Below are 23605 nucleotides of genomic sequence, written 5' to 3' on the forward strand. Positions count from 1 at the left end.
TATGTCTTTTCAAACCGGCACTTATCCATTCTGCCAATCTCTGCCTTTTGAATGGAGAGTTTAATCCATTTATATTTAAAGTCACTATGATAAGGCAGGTCTTTCCTCTGTCATTTTACTATTTTGTCTTTGTAAGTCTAATACTTTGTTTGTCCCTCCATTTTCCATTAATGCCTAGTTTCATATTCATTATTATTATTTTTTACATTGTATGGTATCAAGTCCCTTCTTGTGTCTAGGGCATATTTTTTATATATTTTCCTCGTGGTTGGTTACCCATGGGGTTAAAATTTAATATGCTAAATATATAACAATCACATTTGATTTGATAACTTGACTTCAATAGCATACATATGATACTGTTTGATTTTAAGGCCTCACCTTAAAAAGTAAAAGTAACTTGATGTCATATGGTGAGAAGAGCAATGAACAAAAGAGAGAAAAAGAACCGTTTAGATACCTGAGACCCTTGCTTTTGATTTGCCTAAGTCTGTGGTTTGCAGAATGTTACCCACCCTAACTCATTCCTAACTAGTGTATATATTAAGCTCTTTGAAATGTGAGTATTATGGGAAGGATCGCAGTTGCTTTAAATTATAGAAGTTGGCAAGTGCCTGGGAGAAGGAGTGGGAGGTTGTTTAAACTGAGAAAGACAGTTGCAAAACTTCGTACAACAGCATGAGCTCCAAGCTTCAAAAGCATTCTCATGCTCAGACGAGTGCTTTATTTTTCACCAAGTTATTTTTGCATTGTTTTGAAGCAGCTTCAAATAATAAACACATATTTTTGCTTTAAATTTTTTAATGGTTTCTAAATTCATGGGACAGCCAAAACAAGAAAGCCTCATGTTTTGGAGGAAAGTTTGACATCAGGAATGCCTAGAAAAGGTAAGCTACCATTTTCGCTACATTTTTCTCTTTTTTCCTCCTGTTTGGCCTTCGTCAAATACATTTACTGGAAGAACTTAAGACAGCTTCTTGTAAGGAAATGAGGAACTTGTAGAAAGTATGTCAACAAATGATAAATCAGAAGTTGAAAAGCCTCAGCAGTAGTATTTCTCCTACTTTCTATTCTGCTTGATGCATGAACTTTTGTGAAATATTTTTAGCTATATGAAAAAAATGACATTTCTCTTAGAAAATAGGGGCAGGAGTTCCTCAAAATCTCTATCCCGTATAAACCCAACACTTGCCTGTGTGCTGATGGGCTAATTTATTGTCAAGTTCAGAGTCTTTATGTTTTCTTATTCCACTATATGTAATTCACCTTTCGGAGCTATGATTTTTGCATCAACTCGGAAATCTTTCCCATGGAAGATTTTAATATCATTCCAAAAATTCTCTTAAGCACGGTTACTGTCACTTCTTATAAACTTGCTTTGCAGATAGTGGTTTTGAATGTTAAATAAATCATTTGACTTTTCCATTGTAACTACACTGGAGGATATTATAGACATTATATATCTGGGAAGGGGGAGTGGGGGACGTTCACCTGAATGTTTGTTAGTTCGCGTTGCAATTGGCCGAAAATGTTGCTCTCTGAATAAGGTGGTTTTGCATTATCAATTGTGCCTCATAAACAGGTAGGGAGCAGAGAGGCTGTGACGTTTTCTTGTATTTCTACGCATCGGTTATACGAGAGGTATCTTGTGGTTTTAGGTGAAGAAGTGTATAAATGCATAAGCTGTTCCTATTTCCCTGAGAAAGTCCCTGTTATCAGCATTTCCATCTTTCGGAGGCAGAATCCCAGGTGCAAAAAAAAGATACCCGCAGAGATCTGCAAATTCTTCTAGCAGGCTGAGATTTTGTCAGAGACCCACATTCATTCTTCCTCGCACACATACGTATGTACTCACAGCCAGCCATTAAAAAACCCTGAGGGTTCTGTTACGCTTCAGAGGTTTGGGACATCCCAGGTGACTTCAATCTGCAAAACCTGCTTGTATAGAAACATGAGCAAACCAGCCCAACGGGACATGGGTGAAAATGGTGGGGTACAGCATGGGGGACGCTGCTCCCGGAATAGTGAGGGACAGGAAGGGCCGTGAAGGGCTGTGCCTTCCTTGCCATACTAGCTGTTTTTCGGCTTTTTGAATAATATTTCCTTCTGTGTCAAATTCTAGTTGCATAAAGTGGATTATTGTAGCTTCCTCTGCCTTTTCTGGTCTCAGTGGAAGGGGAGGGGTCAAGGTCAAAGAAGGATGTTAGTACAGAAAAGCAAGAAGACAGCTTGGTCTCTTCCTTGCAAGGTGGTGGACTTAGTTGCCTTTCTCCATCCACAGCTGTTAGTGGAAGAAGTGAGGGACCTGTAACAGCCAATTTATTGTCCTCCTTTCCCTGTCTTCTCTTTCTTCCTTTTCCCCTCCACTTCTAATGTGCCAGCCCAGAGAACATCAAGAGAGGGAGGAGCGGGTTGGACTGACAAAATTATTTCCATCTCCGCCTTCCTGGTCCTCTCGATGTCCCCCTGGGCAGCTGGGGAAGCCCCCACCATATTTGGAGGGGGGGTCCTCCAGGTCCCCACCCCATGACCTCATTGCAGGCAGCCGGAGCCAGGGGGGGTGGGATGGCCAGCGGTTGCATGGCGCCTGAGTGCACCCTGGGGACGGGTGTGGCTGGGAAATGCGCCGTGTGGCATGACGTGACTGCTGGGGTCTGGGGCACCCGACTCCCCATTTTGGGGCTCCATGGAGGCTGGCGGCAATGCTGGACGCCAGACCCAGACCAAGCCTCTCCTCTGGGCCAGAGAAGGCTTGAAAGAGGACAAAAACAAAAAGGCAATTAAGGTTGCTGATGAAGCCCCAAGCCAGCTGACTCATCGGAGGCACAGTCTCTCAGGGGCTTGGCAATGAAACCTGGATGAGGCGCTGGAAAGGACAGGTCACAGTTGACCCAGGAAGGACACTGATGGGACGCCCAACCTGACCTATGGGTGCCTTCTCATGTCGGAGGGGCCGAGGGAGACGAACATCTGCCGGGTGGAGGGAGGAAGAGTGTTAACTAATGAACTGCTGGGGAGAAGGGCAGCATGCAGTCTGCCTGGCTTTGGGGTGGGAAGGTGGTGAGTAAAAGTTGCAGGTCCCAGCTCCATAAACCAGGATCTGAAAAGCCTCCGGTCAGGAATCAATACCTGAGTAGGGGTCTTAGCTTCCTAGAGCTGTCGTAGCAAAATGCCACACACTGGGTAGCTTAAAACAACAGCCATGGACAGTCTCACAGTTATGGAAGCTAGAAGTCCCAAGCCAAGATATTGGGAGGTCCTGCTCCTTCTAAGATTGTAGGAAACGATTTGTTCCAGGTTCTGTCCTGGCTTCTGGCACTGGCTTGCAGGGAACCCGAATGGCATTCACTGCCTCTGCTGTCCCATGACATTCTCCCCTTGTCTCTGTGTCCAATTCTCCTCTTCTTATAAAGATTCCAGTCATATTGAATGAGGGCCATCCTAATCCAGTTTGGCCTCATCTTAACCGATAATATCTTGGGCCACCCCATTTCCAGATAAGATCGCATTGACAGAACCAAGGGTTAGAACTCAAATCTGTCATTTTGGGTGGATGCAATTCAACCCCTAACAAGGGGCTAAGAGAGAAACGTTATTTTTATCGCAGCAGCCCCTTTGGAGTGGCCACTCTGCACCAGTGTCCTTGGCAAAAACAGACCAAACACAAACAAGCAAAATCTGCATAAGCCAAAGACCAAATATAAACTACAGTCTAGAAAGGTTGGAGAGAACACAAAGGGGGGCGCTTTGCAAATCTGCCTGCTGAAATCAAAGCAACTTTCCCAGTAGAGTAGCATTTGAATTAGACCTTAGAAAATGGGTAAGACATCATGAGAGAGGCAAGTGGGACAAGGGCTTCGAGGCCAAGGTCAGAGTGCAAAGAGGTGTAAAGATTACATTCACTCCCATAAACCAAGCAGCTTGATGGTATTTGGCTGTTTCCCAAAGTGCATGGAACACCAGTTTCATGAAGTGTTAATAAGAGGATAACCAAAAACTTTCTCTTGGTCAGACAAGTTTGGAGATGTGAAAGGCTGTGCACCCCAGTGGACTAGGGCTCAGGCTCTGGGGTCACAAATTATCTCATGTCCAAATCCCAGCTCCACCCTTTAACTGCTGTGTGAATTTGTACCCATTTAATTGTCAGTTTCTCTGTTAAATAAGGATAATGATTATATCCAACTTAAAGGTTTCATCCTGAGGAGTAAATTAGAAAATTCATGTCAGAGGCCTATATAATAAGAGCTCAAAAATGACAGCAATTCTTATTAGCTACTAAATGCCAGTTTCTTTATTCTAGGACCTCTCTTAGCTTTTAGTTTATTCATGTGTTCTGTGATTTGTATGAGTGGGTCACCAGACTCTAATGTTTCCCAAACCCATTTGACCGTGAAACAATTTTTCCCTAAGGAATATCTCACAAACCATGGAATGCATGTTGCAAAATGGTGAGATTGATTTGGTCAGGTGGGTTGAGGCCAAATGACCCTTCAAGCAGAAAAAATTTCCCAGGATTTCACTGGAATTTCTCAATCTCCACCAGCCACTTCACAAATTGTCTTCCATAGCTCAAAGAAACTGATGCCCAACTGGCATTCTCATAACTGAGAAAATTGACTTTTTCAGTCAATCAACTTTTAGAAGAAAGAGAAAGAATGACAATGAAGCAAATTCTTTTCCGTAATCTCAGCTTTGAATAGTCAGCCTTGACAAAGGTTGGAGGGTGTACTGTATATAGGACAATGTAAAGGACATAAGCTAAATAAAACATGATCTTACTTTCAAGGAGTTTGCAATCTAACAGGGAAACAAAATGTGCATTCCAGTAACTAAAATGGGCAGTTACACTGCAGATATGAGAGGGGTTCAAAGTAGTTGGTAACTCAGAGAAAAGGAGATCATAGTCACCGGTAATAATCAGTGATAGCTAACATTCTTTGCCATTTACCAGGTGCAAGGAACTGTGCTAAGTACTTTACATTATGATTAACCTATTCGTACCTAAGAAAACCACAAAGGAGAATACTGATTTACCCATTTCACAGATGAGAACATTGAGCCTCAGAGAAACTCTGTAATAAAGTAGCAGAGGTCTTGAACTTAGGGGCATTTGATACTCCCAATCCCTCACTCAGGGAAAATTCCACAAAAGAAATGAGATACAATCTGCCCTGGATAAGTAAAAAAATAAAGATAAAAAATAAATAAATAAATAATTGGGGTGGGGGATAAATGGTAAAAAAAAATTGGGTAGATTGAAATACTAGTGGCCAATGAGAGAGAGGGGTAAGGGGTATGGGATGTATGAGTCTCTTTATTTCTTTTTCTGGAGTGATGCAAATGTTCTAAAAATGATTGTGGGGATGAATATACAACTATGTGAAGATACTGTGAGCCATTGATAGTATAGCATATATGGACTGCATGTGTGTGAAGATTTCTCAATAAAAATATTTTTTAAAAGAAGATGTAATCTGTCCTTGAAGGCTGAATAAAGTTGGTGGGCTTGGCAGTCTCCAGACAATGAGAAAAATATTAGAGAAGCATAGAAGAGAACAGTGTCGACAGTAGTGATGAAACCACTCCAGCAAAACAGGGTGCATGCACAGAGAGCAGAGAGATGAGCTTGCAACTCTTGGTTGGAAACGAGATCATAGAAAGCCTCGGATACCAAACCACAAAGTTTGGATTTTTTTTAAAGGAGTAATCATTAAAAGTTTATAAACAAGAAAACAACATGATGAGAACAATGACTTGGGCTGATTCATCATTGTTCAGGGGGTACAGAGTTTAAACCTCCAGTTAGGAAACTATATTTCTGCAGGCAAGAGATAACAGTTGTTCACACAATTACTTCCCGCAGCAGTTCAGGGATGGAGTTGTCCATTCAATCCAGTCTCCCAAATCTGCCCTGCTGAGGTCTTGACCATCACAGTGGTCTTTCAAAATAACAGTCCTGAAGTTTCCCCAAATCTAGTTTCACCCCTGTAAAATGGGAGGGGATAGAGAATGGAAGAGGCAAGGAGGCAGTTGTTGACTTTGAGGGTCCTCCCAGTGCTCAGATGCCATGAAGATAAAGCTAAGTATTTTTATGGTCATCGTTAACTATATAGGCCCCTATTGGATTACCAGATCCAGACTGCTCCTTCATATCAAGCAGGCATATTTTAGAAAGAATTTTAGGGTCTACAAAAGCTTTATGAGTTTACAAATACAGCTATTGCATAATGGTGATATTGGCATGCAACAGTTGTGCAGTTGTGGGAGGGTGGATTTAAATATATCCCTTCAGGAGAAACTTTTATGCATCCTCCTTGCTCTCTGCCTTTTGCAACATTCAATTGTCTACCTCTTTTGACTGGGAATTCTTACTGCAGTACATACCATGTCGGGATTTTATACTGCTGTGAATGATGTTTATTCATGTATATGTCTTACAAAAACAGCCTCCAACTGTTTTGTAGGTGGTTAGCTTCTAAAGGGCAGAGTAATTTATCTTTAGGCTCTCCAATGTCTTACAACTATAGTAAGTATGAATCTTATAAATCTTGCAAGCACGGTCTGTAAGAATTATCAAATTGCTCTATTTTCTTTAATTCAACTTAAATCTGACACCAAGAGTCCACGCCAGCAGGAACTTCAATTTCAGAAATTATTTGGACACCTACCCTACCACCTCCAACACCTAAGTCAGGGAAAAATCCTGGGAGTTCTCCGTTCACACCAATATGCCCATTCTTACAGACACCAGTTCCTTCGATGTCTGTGGATGCTAATTCCAAACCCCTCTTGGGGACTGCATGTCATTGTCACAGCCAGGAACCTGGAGCCAAGCATTTCCAAGCAGTTTTACCCTCTTAGGATTAGCGTCAATCCCCAGCCCTTACAGAACCTGGAGAAATCTCCCCCATCTCACCTCACTCTTCTCCATGGCATGTACACTTGGGCTTGGACTTTAAGAAATGAAAGGAAGAACAGCTGTTTTTTGAGAAAGATCAAAGATTTCTGCAAAATCTTTGAGATGAAGAAATACTTTCAATATTTGTGGAATAAATGCAAGGTAGAGAACAATATGTAAATTAACATTTCAGTGAATTTTTCCATCACACACCCAATCGGTAATCAATAATTGTTGGTGAAATCCTTATCCAGGAAATGATAAAACGATTTCTCCAAAGTTTCACAGTTTGTGACAAGAGCAGATATTCATTATGATCGGGCTAATAGTGTGTCTTTGTTAAATGCCTCCTCTGTGCCAATATTTTACATACATTGTCTCCATATCCCTATTTTTCGATAAGGAGAGGTGAGTCGTTTACCTAAATCCTACACATACCAGAGATAAAGCTGTTATATAAACTAAAGTTGTGTCCCAAGACCCATAGCCTTTCCACACTGACTCACAGAATACATTCTTTATTTTCTATCCAGCAGTCTGGAACTCTGGTAGCTCCCAATTAATCTTCGGCAAGCATTTGCAAATAAATTTATTTTAAATGGAGATTTTTTTCCCCACATAAACATAGTGTGACTCTTTTTTGACATAGTAATAACCCCATACACACGCAGAATTTTTTTTTTTTGGCATGGGCAGGCTTCCAGAATTGAACCCAGGTCTCTGGCATGGCAGGCGAGAATTCTGTCACTGAGCCACCGTTGTCAACCCCACACAGAATATTTTATTACCCTGCCTCATTCATCTATGAGGTGGCAGAGAGGCAGATTTTATTCTTTTTGAGAGATGAGGGCAAAGTAAAGTGACTTGTGCAAGACAACATAGCTAGAAGTGAGCTCAAATTTCAACAGCTTGTCTCTCTTCTGTCTGCAAGTTAATGGGAGAGAATCAGTTCTAGTAAACGAAAGCCTAATAATAGAACAGTATTAAATATTTGACATTTTCCGGACTTCATTTACTATCAAGAACATAAACCAACAGTTAATGCAGTTTCCTTCAAAGGCATCCTGTTAGATGTACTCTGGCAATATTTGCAAGCTGTTGACACATTAATTGATGGGCTTGCCAATTGTTAACATCTCCCAAATAGTTTATACTCTCAACTGGTAAGTGATTTTTTAAATTTCTTCCTGCTCCACTAATTTATCTGCAAAATACATTTTATATAGTAATTTTCAATCCCATTTCTCTCTAAAATATAATTCAACATCATTGGAAACTTAATTGGGAGATTCTTCGAATATATCAGAATTACCAACCCATTTTATCATGATGTCTATATCAACTTCCAAGGTCATTGGCATCTCCTCTTTTCCTTCACAATAAAGACCACATTCCTTGGCAGGGTCTGAAAGCGCACAAAACACACACACACATCACTTTTATTTCCTACTACTCTCCACCATATACTTATACCAACACACAGTGAAATTTTCATAGGTCCCCAGGCATCTCTCTTCTCTATGTGGCATAGGTCTAAACAATCTGAGCTCCTTCCTTTGTCTTTGAATAAATTATATTAAACCATGCAATCTTTTTTTTAACCTACAAAAAAATTGGCAATTATATTCATTTCAACACAATAAAATCAGAAGATTTAAAGAAAGCTCCCATTTCTAGGGGACAGTTTATGTATCAGGCTCTTAAATATCAATAAAATGTGTCAATTGTCCTCCAGTTTGTCCCTGAGGCTGAGATGGAATGGTATTCTGAGAGACTTGGGGAATTTATTCACATACAAGTCTCACTGTCAGGTTCAATGCTAGCATAGCAACAAGTTCACACATAAGACAGCCCCTTCCATTAAAATACCACGGGTCACTAGAAAATTCTCTGTGTTGCCAAAATCTAATCCTTTTACGAGTCTTTCCATTGGTCCTTGTTGCACTTACAGAAGTAGTAAGGAATAGTCCACGTCTTTCCTCTGAGTATTTTAAATACTTGAGGACTGTCATCATCTGCTGGGAAATGGATCTCCCGGCTCTCCTTGCACTTTCAGGAAGGGCATTCCCCTGGACACCCTGCGGTTCATCTGTGATATCCACTCCCCCCTGAAACAGGCATCTACACCTGAGCACCAGCTTCCGGATGGCCTTCCCATTGCATGCCAACTCCATACCCACTGCCAGGATTGCACACTGATGCCTGGAGGCCTGGGTCAAAAAAGTCCCCGAACCCAATCTGAGGTTAGCAGGAAAGAGGGTAGAGTTCAGTTAGTGGCATCAAGGGACAATCATATTTTTGGTAGGATATTGTCTAACAGTTCAAATTAGAGGAAAACTTTAACTCCGTCTGATTTAAGCACTCTATTTTTCCTTAATGCTAAATTTATATCAGCTCTGCTAATAAGCCTATCTCATAAAAAGGTAACTCAGATAATTAGATTATTTGTGTGTGTGTATGTGTGTGTGTGTGTGTGTGCTATATGGAGGGGGTCACATTTCATTCTTTTTCCATGTGAGCATCCTGCTATTGTAGCACCATTGTTGATTTTTTTTTTCTCTGTTTGCTTGTTTTTTTGTTTTTTGAGAAGTGCATGGGCCGGGAATTGAACCCAGGTCTCCTGCATGACAGGCGAGAATTCTACCACTGAACTGCTCTTGCACCCCCAAATTGAAATTTACTCTCTTAAGTTTTTTTTTTTTTGAGGGGTGCATGATCTGGGAATCGAACTTGGGTCTCCCAGATGGAAGATGAGCATTCTACCACTAAACCACCGTTTTAACCTTAGATGCAGCTAAGTCTGTTCTTAACCAGGCTATTGCTTCTCCTTGTCTTCAGAGTTAACTAAGATGAATGAAGAATCTGGAGTTATGATCTCTCTGAGTGCCAGTTTCCATCTTAACTCTTCCTGAATATGTGACTGTCAGCATGTTATTTGAACTCTCTGAGCCTCTGTTGGTCCATCACTGGAAATGTGAAAAATAGATACCTTCTCTACTAGACTCATTTGATGTATTAAATGAGATAATAAGTGAAAAAATATGTAAACTAGAAGGCAAAATACAAATGCTGGTTATTGTTGGGAGCCTCGTACTTTGGGCAAGCTAATCTTTCTCTCAGTCTCTTTGTTTTGGGAAAATTCTTCTCTCTAGACAAACTGACACCTACTGGGGAATTAAAAACAAAACTACCTACAAAAGGCATAAACACATATGAGGGTAAACCTGTGTCAAGGGAGAGAATTTCAGCTGAGATGAATGTGTTTCCTAGAAGCTGTCAAAGCAGAGTGACAAGCAAAATCCAGACTTGCTCTCCCTGGCTTGCTTTGATTTTTCAAGGCTTGGGATATCTGATCTGAGATGATTTGTGCTTGCCATTTGCTCACACAATTGCCTGTTGTGGCTCCCAATGCTTTTGCCTACAAAAGAAAACACACCCTTTTCTCAGGGAAAGTTGTCCACAAAACGCCGGCATAACTCTAGCAGTACACTAAATTGGAGGCCTCAACCCTGCACACAGAGACCAAGCAGGAAACATGCATGAGTAATGAGGATTCAGTGGAGACTTAGAAATGCAAGCGCCACCTGAAATGGGCAGTCACATGCACACTACTCCCCTCCAACCACTGATGGCTATCATGAGACAATGTGGCCCGATTTGGACAGATCTTCAAAATTTTCAAGAAAATCCATATATCCTGATGTTTAAGTAAATGTTCTTATTTCTAAAACAGTGTGTTTTTTGTAATATGTAAACATAGCAATTTCATGTAGATCAACCCAATGTAATCTAGAAAGATTAAAAAAAAAAAAAAAGCTCCCATATTCCTGTGGTGTGGGAAACCTCAAGAAGCTTTACCATTCAACAAACATTTCCTGGAAAAACAAAATGCACGCACACACACATGCCCATATGGGTAGTTATAGCTACCAACTTAGTACCTGGCAGGTACAGTGTAGATAAGCCCCCATTTAATCCTCCCAACTGCCCTAAAAGGTTGATACTATTTTTCATCCTATTTTACCCAAAACCTCGCCATCAGTTAGAAGTGACGCATATATACATGAATACATAATTCCCTGGCCAACAGAGCTGGTATTCTTATGTCTCTTGCTGCCTAGGACCAGAGGAGGAAATTTTAAACTTGCCAGAGATGGGCAAGTTGGGGTGAATGATGATTTTCTTATTCTTCTGACTTTTAATATTCCCATAACCCTCCTGAAAGAATGTAAAAGACCAAGGCCAATTGGCCCCTCCTACCTTTCTTTCCTTTTCCAACTCTTACCCTTTCTTCTCTTCCCTCCCAGCCCACTTTCTCTGGCCAGTTCCTCTTTGTGCTGTGCCTTTCTTTCTTTCTGCACAGTCTCCTTTTTCTCACTTTCCATATCCCCCTCCTTTTCACCCATCCTTCTACTTCTATCTCCCTCTGCTCTTTCCACCCTTCTCTTTCATTCCATTCATCACCCTCTCCAAAGTCCTTTTCTCTCCATTTTTTCCCTTGCCCTCTTCTCCATGCCACCACCTCAAGTCTAAATTATTTTTTGGTTTTTTTGTATCATACTTTAAACCCTGTAGCATCTGTGCTCCCAGATAATTCAAATGCCCTGCACAGTGCCTGTTGCATAATAGAAGTTTTGTTAATGTCAGCCTGCTCCTTCTACACAATTTAAAAGAAATGTGCAGAATCAAGCAGTTTAAATGGAAATAGGAAACCACAGCCATGAGAAGGGGGAGGAAGAAAATATGTGAAGCACAAGGACCAATCTGGTCATTGTGATTTAGAGTGAAATTTCATTTCCTGGCAGCCAAGCCCAGAATCTTTTCAGACTTAAAGTGACCAGTGTATTCTCTGGTGTTCTCTGGGTGAAGGGCCAGAGGAGGAGAAATAAATTCCCTTTCTTTTGCCGTGACCCAGGTCCTGCCCTGAAATATATTTTTTTTTCTCTGGGATCTCCAATTTATTTTCTGCAAATCTCTTGGTCTCTCACTGGACAAGCCAGTGCTGTATTCTGTTAAAATCTTAATCCTATTCAGAATGTTTTTTTGTGTAGTAAAGGAGTCAAGTCTTACAAGAAAGGTCATTTATAGTTAGAGCTATACAGTATATAGTATAGCTGCTGTTAGGGTGTTGCTAAAGAATATCTGCAATGTTTGGTTGACCAGAAAGCTTATTGAATCAGTTCAAGCTACAGCTGGGTGGCTATGGGAGGACAATATTAGATAGGAAGGAAAGGAAGGGAGAGAGGAAGGAAAAACGGGAAGGGAGGAGGTTTTCTGAATCTCCTTCTGTGTTTTCCTAAATTTCTTACCCTCTACTCTTTCATGTCACCATTAACATTGCTCTGAGTCCGAAGATGAGTCCATAACTCCATTTCCAGCCACCCTCTCTAGTTTTTTTATATTCAACACTGAAATTTAACCTTCCCCTCAAATCTTCTATTTCGTTATTGACCAAGCCATCCTCCAAACACAAAGAAATAAATTGTGGGTTCCGAAGACTGTCAGTGTTGCATCAGGCTCTGGATTTCACATGTTAATAGTGCCGTTGCAAACTGAACTAGAGGTGGGTGACCAAAAAGGTGAGAGATAAATAATAATAATAATAATAATAATAAAAAGCTCATGAAGAAAATTAATGGGAGATTATGAGACTGACTTTAGGTGTTTGAATATCTCCCTCGAATTGGACTTCTGAAATAATTCCCCAAGATTTGGTATCAATTACTTGAGATTCTAATCCATGCAGGCAGCAAAATGTAGGCTAGCTCTGATGTCACCATAGACCTGGGTTCCAATCAGGCTTTCTCAATGTCTGGGGTCCTGCCCTTAGGCAATTAACATTCCTCACCTCAATTTTTTTACTATAAAAAAATGATGATAGTAGTCCCATCTCACTGAAGTTATTATGAGGATTAAACGAGATAAAACAGCATTCAATTGTTTGTCGCATATACCAATATTCAGTTTCTTTTATGGGAATGAAACAGAACAGAATGGCTCAGATAAGCAGGATTATTATATTGTTTGGATCACAAAACGGTTTTCTTTCCTTCTTTCCTTCCTTCTTTCTTGTCTTTGTTCCTTCTTCTGTTCATTCACTCCTCCCTCCCTCTCCTCCTTCTGTCCATTCTTTTCTCTTCCCCCATCACCATCCAGTGGTAGCTTGAACCTGCAGTCAGTAAGCATTCTAATGAAGCAAGAAATGCAGATTTCTTTTAGCAACAATTTCAACCCTAAGTTGCCTCCTTTACTACACACACACACACCGACTAAACAAGATTTGAATGAGATTCCGAAAGAGATTCAGAAGTATTTGGGAAGAAGACAGGAACATTGCAATAGTATATAAATAAAGGAGAAGGGAAGATTTAGTCGTGCTTCTCAACCTTGGCTGGAATTTATGACCAACAAGGACTTTTTTAAAAACCCCAAAGCCCAGGCTGTACCCAAGACCAATTGCATCAGACTCTTGAGGTGGAGCCAAATGTTAATATTATTTAAAACTCCCCAGGAGATTCCCCTATGCAGCCAAGGTTGAGAACCACTGTTTTAGGGGAGGGGCGATCAGTGGGGTGAAAAGCTGCAGAGCTGAGAGGTTGCACACTGTGCACGCAGTGTGAGGATGTGGATGACTTTCTAAACTGAAAGAGACATTTCAGCAGAGCTGTGAAAATGGAAGTCAGGATGGGAAATGAAGACATGAGCACTAGGAAGAGCTCACAATGAGTGTGACTTAATCCTTCAACACATATGGGAAAGACAGAAGAGAAGAGAGGGGAGGAGAGCTTGAGAAGTCAGCCAAAGCAATACAATTTATTTTCAGAAAATGGTTTATTTTCAGAACATTGGAGACAAGCGTATTTGAGCCAAAGATAAATCTGCCTTTATCTTGTAAGTCTGCAATTTAAATTATTGCATACAATGAACAATTTTTACATTCATCCAGTAGATTTCCTCTTGAAGATTTCAGATCCATCAGAAGATCTCAACCAAACATTTCTTCTGCTTCATATTTCACTATTCATTTTATTTATTTATTTATTTGCATGGGCAGGTTCCAGGAATCAAACCCAGGTCTCTATCACGGCAGTTGAGAACTCTGCCACTGAGCCACAACTGCCCACCCACTATTCTTTTCATTTTAACTACCTTTTGGGTTTCCTAATTGGGTATCAAATAAATCACTCAATTAGTATCCTCAACCCTCACACTGACATGTAAGAGGGCTGCCACCCATTTTAGAGGTGAAGACATTTTATAGGTTAGAAAAAGATCTTCAGAGAGTTTTCATAGTTGGCCCAGAGTCAGTCATTAGAAAACCCAGCCTTCAATCCTAGGTCTATATACTCCCAAATCCTGCACTCTTCACACTGCCTCTCCTTTCAGATAAAGCACAAATTCAATTCCTAGACAGTGGCATGCTACCTTTGAAACCTGCAATTTGACAAAAACTATACCCTGAAAGATAACGTTCTAACCTGGTCTCTGTTGATGAACAAAATGAATGAAAAAGTGAAACTATATCAGATGCTGCAGCTTCTATTTTAGGTGGCAGAAGTTGCTTGAGTAAGGTTGGACACATTTCAGAGAGGGGTGGGCTTGGGCTCTTTGCCATGGTTGAGAACGATGTCCAGGAAGGTGCTGGAGGAAAAGCCAGTATCCGATAGCCTGGAACTGCCACAAATCTAAAAATGCAGCAATTTGAGCTGTAAGTGGTTGGGGTTGGATAGGACTGACCACACAGAGCTGTTCCTCTCCACCATCTGCTTATTCCTTTCTCCTCCTCTAGACGCCTAGTCCTTGCTGACTTTTGCCTGCCAAATCATTTGATACGTGCCAGCTCATTTGGCCATCTTCTCCTGCTGAAACCAAATCTCCACATTCATTGATTTCTCTTGGAAACCAATTAGTGTCCATTTGCAAGCACATTTCTTCTCCCAGGTATATTTATGACCCAGAGAGTTGCTTTAATTTTATTAGCTTAGAGAATGAAACTAATAAATATATAATATCAGTTCTAAATGGCTGCATCATGGATGTCAAAGAAACGACTTCCATTTGCTCAGAAGTCTGTAGATATTAGTATTAGTTACCAAGTGCACATGGGAGCGTGAACAGAATACTGCCCTCCTCTCAGATGAAAAGGCCTCAAATCCTGGGAATTACTGATGCAATGTCCACACAAAAGAGCCAGTACCATTTCCTATTCCTTTTCTAAAAAATTCATATAATAGTTTAAAAGATACTGACCAGATAGGTCATTCCAGGACAATTTTAGATTCTTTGAGAAAAAAGTTGGGTAAGACTAACAGAGACTGTTTAGTTTAGACAGATTAATTGCCAAAATGCCCATAAAAGGGTGGGTCAGCTGAGTATTTTTCTTTCAGCTCATACTTTCAGATTTTCTTCAAAAGTTAGTCTAACAAAAATTTGAGAGAAGCCACGTGGTATACCCATAAAATACAAACACCTCAAACAGAGCTTATATCTCAGACCAAATTAGTGCAGGGAGTTCGTGTTGATTTGGACAAGACTGTTTTCTATGAAGTCCCTGATTTATCAACAAAGTCATCAGGAGAAAGGAAGAGCAAGGCATTTACCAAGTGCCCACTGTGTCCCTGGCACTGTATCCTAGGTGCTAACTAAACAGTACCTCATTCAATCCTCCCAATTAGTATTTAAAGTTGGTATTATTCCCATTTTACCAAGGAAGAAACAGAAATCAAGAGAAACAAAAGGCCTGGAAACCATGGGGGAGTAAAAGAGTTGGGAAAGGAGGCTGAAACTAATATTTGGCCAATGTGTGTGAATCAATGAATCAATGAATCTTGGTGAGAAAATAAGAAATGTCTGATGCAATGAATCTAATAGACCCTGTATCCATTGTGACTAATGGAAATTGGAAGCTGATGTTCAGTGTTGAGACTAAAGCTTCAGTCAAGAAATCCTACAACATTCATGGATCCCCAGGAAGAAATACCACCATCTCCTCCTTGTCCTTAGGCATTTCCTCACAGCCTCCTCAGTGTAGGTTCTACATCTCGCAAGAGCAGAGTAGAAACCTAATGCTGTAATTGTAGTAGGGGTGAGTTGGGGGTAGCTGCTTTTGGAGAAGGCTTTTTAAGTGCACTAAATCCATCAGAACCCACCTTCCAGGAGGGGAAAATAAGGCTTGGAGGTCTTGAATCTCAAGTTTGAAAAAAATATGAGGACCCACATATATGGTCAAGAACAGGGAAGGAAAGACTTGCACATGGACTCTAATTGAAGGTAAAGAAGCCATGTTTGGTCAGAGAAGAATGTACTGGAAAGAGGATAGTAAAATAAAAATTGGATAAGGATTGGATAAGGGTGCAAACTGAGAAGGACTCAGAATTCCAGGAGAGGTAATTTTGACTTTATTCTGAAGAGAGTGGGAACCCATCTAAGGTTTTTGAGGGCAGGAGAGATCTGTGGGAAAAAGAGTTTTAGAAAGATTAAGTGGGCCACGGAATGCATAAGGACTGGAAATGGGAAAGGCAGATAAGGGACTTTCCTGGGAAAAGTTCCATGTCACTCTGAAGACCCTGGTAGTTCTGAGACTCTGCATGTCATTTGAGCTTTCTTGCCTTATGTCTTGGGTGCCTGAAAGCTGTTCAGACGAAGCCCTCATCCTAGGCTGCTTCAACTTTGCCTAAAGTGACTTGAGTTGAATGGTCTAATACATCAATGTAGATCTTTCTACATCTTTGATGTAGAAATGACATCCTGACAATGAGCAAATTCCAGGAACTCTTCCAAGTGAGAACACAGGCTGAAAAAGGAGTCACCACACTGTAAGTGTTAACCTCAGGGAACAGGAAAATGGTGATGAGGGGAAAATCATGGTGGGAAAACAACGTGCTTACTTCAGAATTTTTTTCCAATCCTGTAGAACATAAACTTAAACTATAGGTCCCCAAACAGCAATCTGAGAAAGTGAAGGATTCATTTGAATTTTGTCAAAAACTTTAAGATTTTCCAGACATGCTGCCTCAGCCCCTCCCTACTCATACTTAACTGTGCTGCATAGCTAGGGTCTTTTAACAGTGCAGTCTTCAGGAATCAATTCAGTGGGAATAGCCTAGTCCAGTCCTTGCTCTGGGAGGGAAATGAGCCCAAGTTTTTTATAGGTTGTAAACATTCAAGAAGGCACTGTCAGGGGTAGTGCAGGAGAACTGGGTTTGAATCTCAGTTCTATCACTTCTTAGCCATATGACCTTGGCCAAGCTCACTGGGCTGCAGAACAGAAATGAAAATATGAGCAACAGATGAAACTGTATATATGACAGCATCTTACACAGCACTGAGCAGGAGTCAAACGTCAGTGCCTCCAGGGCTAGGCAGGAGATCCAAGCAATGAAGTGGCTGGATAGAGATCTGAGAAGCCAGAGCCCAGACGCCCCATCCAACGAGGGTGCCACTACCCAGCCCCGCCCATTTTCTGCCTCAAGAGAAGCCAGAAATAGGCATTTTTAGGTGAAATCTCCAAAGTTTTAAATCACAGCAACTAATTCAGATTGTATCTAAACCTTAAGCAAAGTAGTGGGTCAAATGTGGCTGCCAGTTTACAAACCAGAATGGGTAATTGCCATAGTGTCCTAGATACTGCCATGTGGCAAAGTGAAGCCACCAAACAGACCTGGGTTCGAACCCCCATTTTTCCAATAATCAATTGGGTGCCTGTGGTAGTTAGATTCAGTTGTCAACTTGGCCAGGTGAAGGCACCTAGTTCTGTTGCTATAGACATGAGCCAATGGTATGTGAACCTCATCTGTTGCTGATTACATCTGCAGTCAGCTAGGAGGTGTGCTTGCTACAATGAATGATGTTTTACTTAATTGGCTGGTGCTTAAATGAGAGAGTGCAACATAGCACAGTCCAAGTAGCTCAACATACCTCATCTCAGCACAAGAAGTTCTGCCCAGGCCTTTGGAGAAGCAGAAAGAAATCACCCTGGGGAAAGTTGTTGGAACCCAGAGGCCTGGAGAGAAGACCAGCAGAGATCACTCTGAGCCTTCCCATGTAAGAAAGAACCTCAGATGAAAGTTAGCTGCCTGTCCTCTGAAGAACTAATGAAATAAATCCTCTTTTATTAAAAGCCAATCCATCTCTGGTGTGTTGCACTCCAGCAGCTAGCAAACAAGAACAGTGCCCTTGAGCAGGTTACATGCCTTCTCTAAGATTTACTTAATTTTCCAAAGTGGAGAAATGTGGATAACAAGGCCAACCACAGAGCCCTAGTTGGGGGGATTGAGATCAAATGGTGCAGAGGCCCCCACAATCAGAATGAGCCTGGAGCAGGGGCCTGGACCCCCCTGTCCAGCCAGACGTTAAACCTTTAGTTGCTTGGCTGCAGGAGGGTCTGGTGGGTTTCGGGGAAGAGCTGGAATAGTAGGTGGGAAGCTGGCTCAACAGTCTTGACTGAAGCCCTTCACCCAATTCCCAGGCCTCGGGAATTCAGTAAATGGCAACAGTTATTTTTAAGGCTCAGTTAAGGCATAATTCTCTGTGTCCTCTTCTCACCATCCAGACTGGATTCTCCTACCACTTGGGACTGTGCTTTCTGTTAAGGGGAATAAAATGTGAGAAAGATTGTGAAATCACCCAAATTGTTCAACTGGAAGGATCTCAGAGTCTGTCAGTCAAACCTCTGTAAACCTCTCCGTGACAGCCCTGCTGGGATGTACATGTGGCATTTAAACACCGGCACAGGACAAGGCCATGAGTAAGTGCCTCCTCCTAAGAGGCTCAGGGTAAAGGAATAGCACCAGGAAGTGTGGAGAGAGAGCAGAGCAGAGTTTCCCCTGGCACCTCAGCCAGGCTGGAAAGGAGCCAGGACCGGTGATGGGCACGTCTAACCCAGCAGTGCAGTCCCCTAGCGTCCCGGGCTTACGAAGACCCATGCATGGTGCTGAATGCTCTTTGGTCACCACCTCGAAATTCTCAATAATTTTATCTTTGAATGTCTATTCTGTAAGTGAAGTACAATGGGAGCATGGAGCCTGCGCTGGGGGCTTGCAGCCTCATTCACCCTTGATCCCTCCTCTCCCTGCCTCCTGGAGGCAGGGTCTCTGCCTGGTTCCTGCTGTGACATAGCAGCTGCCTTCTGCCCCTGTGGGAGCCTGGGCATGGGTGCCTGGAGGGTCAGGGCAGACTCTCCCTCCACATGCCAAATTGCAGGGAGGGGGCCCAACACCATAACTGCACTCTCTGGTCAGATGAGGGGGAGAGGGTCAGAATGGGCAAAGGAAATGATAATGTGCGAAAGAGAACTGTGAAATCACCCAAATCGTAGAACTGGAGGGACCTCAGAAGCTGTCGATCAAACAGAGGGTCCTTTCTGTGAACGCCCTGCTGGGATGCACAGCCCCCACCACCACCACCTCCACTCCTTGGAAATTTCTGGTGTCCTGTCCAGCCCACGCCCAGTGTTGTCAAACGAGAGGCTGATTTCCAGTTCCAGGGACAGAGCAAGAGAGGCTTGGTCTCTCTTCTGAAAGACAGCTCTTTGCCAGTGATACATCCTCACAGCAGAATACCTTCCAGGTACCCCTTCCAAGAAGGGAATGTCCCACTTCCAACAGCCACAGTCCCTCTGACTGCTCCTCTCAACTTCCACACCTTCACCGTCTTTGTCATCTCCTTGGGACATTCTCTGTCTGTCAGAAATTAATGGCCCTTGCCTGCTTAGATTCTAGAATGCAATGATTACCCGCAAACCCTGCTGGTGGGACACTTAATTTACACAATCTTTCTGGGAAAGAATTTGACAACATATATCAAACTTGTTAAAATAAGCATATCCTAGGGTGGGCCACAGTGGCTCAGTAGGTAAGAATGCTTGCCTGCCATGCTAAGAGGACCCAGGTTCGATTCCCGGTACCTGCCCATGTTAAAAAATAATAATAATTAAAAAAAATAAAATAAGCATATCCTTCCCTGTCTTAGAATTTATCCTAAGGAAATAATCATGGGCATGTGCAAAAAATTAGTGACAAGGATGCTCATTACAGGGTTCTTTATAATCCCAACATATGGAAACAATTAAACATCCAATAATAAAACAACATTTGATAAATGATGGTGCATCCTTACTGCCATTAAATACTATGCAGCCATTAAAATAATAATTTAAGCCCATCTATATTGACTTGTATGAGTATTCTTAGATTCATAACGGAAAAGCAGATCATGAAAGAGGGGGTACAATCTGATTACATTTTAGTTAAAATATCCGTCTACGATATAGAGAGAAAAACTTTCCCAAGAGGTTGAAAGTAGCTCTCTAATGTTGATGAGATTTAAAATGTATTTCTTCTTTTTTATCCATTGTTTTCTACAATGGACTATTATTAAATTTGTGATAAGGAAAAGCAACTGTTCAATTTTTAAAAGGATTAAAATTGAAACAACTCTTTGGTAGTTGCTTATTGCTTTCAGGATAAGTCCAAACACCCAGACCTTTTAGGGTCTTACTTCTTTGGATTCTTCTATCAGCCATCATCATAAACACCGCCCATCCACTTCAAGCCATAAAAAACCACCCCAAGTTCCCCAAACTTGTATCACTGTTTTCTACTTTATACCTTCTGCTTAAAACATTCTCTAGGTTTAGAAAATGGTTCCAGGAAATTGCCCCAAATTACACTGCTAATAAAATGACATAATCAACCCAGGCTGTGTGTCTCCCAGCCCATGCTGACTTCCGAGCATCGTGATGAAAAACTGAGAGGGTCAAGGTGATATTTTTCTAATTATCTTTATGTTGTATTTAATCTCAGAGTAGGCAAGTTAAATACTTATGCTGTTTAGAACATAATCTAGGAATGGAAAAAAACCTGGAATGTGGTCCTTTCCACTGCCATAGAGAGTCAAACTGATTCAGAAAATATATTTCTCTCTCCTGAGAGGAATGGTTCAGGGCATTTGGAGTAATATTTTAACCAAACATTAAAGCCCAGTTTGCAAACATATGCCTCATGTAGTCATTTTGCTAATATGATCTACTCTGACTTTGTCTCTTTCACTGTGGGAATTTAATATTGAATTTCAAAACCCAAATGGCAGAAATAAATTCCAGATGTCTTCCCAAATTGCTAAGTCTCACATTAGGGAAAGGAGAGGCATTACTACAGATGAATAGACGGTTACGTTTTAATTCACTGAAATGCCAGAAGCATCTGTGGATAGTTCTGTCATCTTCCAATCTTAAGAATCCATAACTCTTTTGAGAGTCTTCAGAATCTGGGACCTAAATCTTCCCAGCTCAGCTCTCTGGCATATGGTCTTCTGCTCTATTTCACCCCATAAGGGACAAACAGCATGGTGGCGAAATGCAAGGCGCTGCAACCAGGCTGCCTGAGTTCTAATCCAGATAGATGTGATGTCTTTGGGCAAATTACTTAACCTCTCTGTTCCTTGTTTTTCTCAACTGTTAATTTGGGATGATCACAGCACCTACTTCATAGAGTTGTTGCAGTTTGCATTAATAATTTAAAGTGTTTAGCACAATGCCAGCCACGCAGCGAAAGGTTTAATAAGTGCTCAAAAAAATTAGTTTCCTTCCTTCTCTTACCCTCCATTAATGGTTGGCACCTATGTGGAAATATTTCATTTTAACCATGAAAGGACTGTACTGCTAACCTTCAACTGAGCGTCATAGTCCATCTATACTCCAGCATCTCAATTTCACACTTGCACACCATGTCTAGATGGCAGCTAGACAAGCCTGACATTATTTCACACTTGGCATATCTTTTTACCTTCCAACAGAACAAAGCTTGCGTAATTTTTTTTTTCACAAAGTCCCCACCTGCATCACCTTACTTACCCTTCTTATCAACTCTGTAAGTAGGTTTACCATTATCATTATTATTGTGATTTTGCAGTATGGAAAGTGAAAGCCTAGACAGACGAAAAGATTGCCCCAAATTACACAGCTGGTGAGTGGCTCGGTGGATATTTGAACAAGGATTCCCTGACTTGAACTTCTGTGCTTTCTTTCCTTACCAAAGCACACTGCCAAGGTTATAGGTTTAAAGGATGAAAAGCTTAAAAGACACCTCATTAATTATTTGATTCTATCTCTTCCATTGGGTGTTACTTTTTATTTTAAGCTTTAATTTTCCTGTTTTGTCTGATGTCACCATCAACTAAATGGCAGGATTGAGCTCAGCACGTCATTCTGCCAGGTTGGAGCTGTTGCTATAAACTGTAATGTAATGATTGTGTTGGATGGTTGACGCTCTTTTTAAAAAGGCAAGAATGATTGGTGTTTTCTTTGAAACCGAATTTTATTTCCTATTGTAGCCAACTGATGCCTCATCTAAAAAACAAGATGAACTATTCCAGAAAATTTGTTTGAAAAGAAGCCAAATCTTTTGCGAGGAGGAAGTGTTACACAAATCTGAATGTATCCCCAAGGGAAGGAAATAGGGAGCAGTGGTGCATCAGTTAGTTAGTGGTGTATCATGTATTTGACTTCATGCAACAGAAACCTAATGTTAGTGGCCTGGCCAAATAGGGGGTTTTCTCACCTTAAAAGGAGTTTGGAGGTGTGCAGTCACCTCCAAAGATGGTGTGACAACTTCACAATGTTATTAACGACCCAAGTTCCTTCTACCTTTCTGCTCCTCCATCTTAGTTTGAGATTCTTTATCATGATCACAAGAGGTCAACTCTGTCTCTATGTCATGACCACATTCCAGCCAGGAAGAATGGCAAGAGACAAACAGGTGACACCAATTGAGTCTTTCCCCTTTAGGAAACTTTCCCAACAACCTCTCCAATTGCTCTCTGCTTCCTATCAATGTCCCAACTGGGTGGGTCACATGTCCTTCCCTGCAGACTGGCCTCCCTTCAAGGGTATCTGGGAAGATGGGTATTTTAGCTGGTCCTATAGCCTCCCCAAACAACTAAGGCCTTAGTTAGCAAAACAGAAGTAAAATGGACATAAGAAAGCAATTAACAGAGTCTGCCATGAAATTTGTACCTGTAACATGCTATCTCAGAACTAAGACAATGCTAAAAAAGAAACAATTCTAACCTTGCATTAAATGTGAAGAAAGTGATACCCAGAAAGATGTAAAATAGGAAATTAGAGGTACTTTCCTCAGAAGGTGGTTATGTGATTTTTCACTTCCAACGCCTTGTAACTCAAAACTGGCTTCCAAGGTTTGCATCTCTTTACCTCTCTCTCAAATAAAATTTGATGCAGTAGACGTGTTAGATGCCTTATATTTGCACTGTCTAATTGATCCAATTATGATGTAATTATGGCTACCATTCTGGCCAGTGTTGACCATATCCTCCCTCCCAGAACCCCCTCCTGAATAATTTAGCAATCCCTGCCTTTATTAGATGGTGTCACTTTTTTCTGGTTGATGTTCTCTCCTTTTGGTTGGCCCTCCAAAGCTGTAAAGATATTGTCTTCATTTTTAACTTCACCTAAGACATTAATAGTCTTCAGTTTGGTGGTTTATCAACCTCTTCTTGGGGCTGGGTACTTAATAGGAGCTCAATGATGTCTGTAGAATAAATGAATCCTTGTTTCATCATTTACCTGTTGTGATCTTGGGCAATTTCCATAACTTCTTGTAGGTGAGAAAAAGTAAATAAATGTTTGTTTTTGCAAGCCACTGAAATTTGAGAGTTGTTTATTATGTTGCAGCATAGAACAGTGATAGC

The 23605-nt window shown here is 41.3% G+C and overlaps 2 protein-coding genes across 2 annotated transcripts in view; both read left to right on the forward strand.

The window, feature by feature from the left end:
• The first annotated feature begins 773 nt into the window (after positions 1–773).
• Positions 774–23605, forward strand: part of C1QTNF7 (C1q and TNF related 7) — a 101244-nt gene continuing 78412 nt past the window's right edge. The window contains exon 1 of the mRNA XM_077136441.1: positions 774–887. Coding sequence (XP_076992556.1) covers positions 875–887 — 13 coding nt within the window. The 5' untranslated portion in view covers positions 774–874. The remainder of the gene's footprint in view (positions 888–23605) is intronic.
• Positions 777–23605, forward strand: part of CC2D2A (coiled-coil and C2 domain containing 2A) — a 268775-nt gene continuing 245946 nt past the window's right edge. Inside the window, exon 1 of the mRNA XM_077136434.1 lies at positions 777–887. The gene's annotated coding sequence lies outside the window, so the exon portion shown is untranslated. The remainder of the gene's footprint in view (positions 888–23605) is intronic.

The sequence above is a fragment of the Tamandua tetradactyla genome, chromosome 19, assembly GCF_023851605.1.
Source record: "Tamandua tetradactyla isolate mTamTet1 chromosome 19, mTamTet1.pri, whole genome shotgun sequence".
Lineage (NCBI taxonomy): Eukaryota > Metazoa > Chordata > Mammalia > Pilosa > Myrmecophagidae > Tamandua > Tamandua tetradactyla.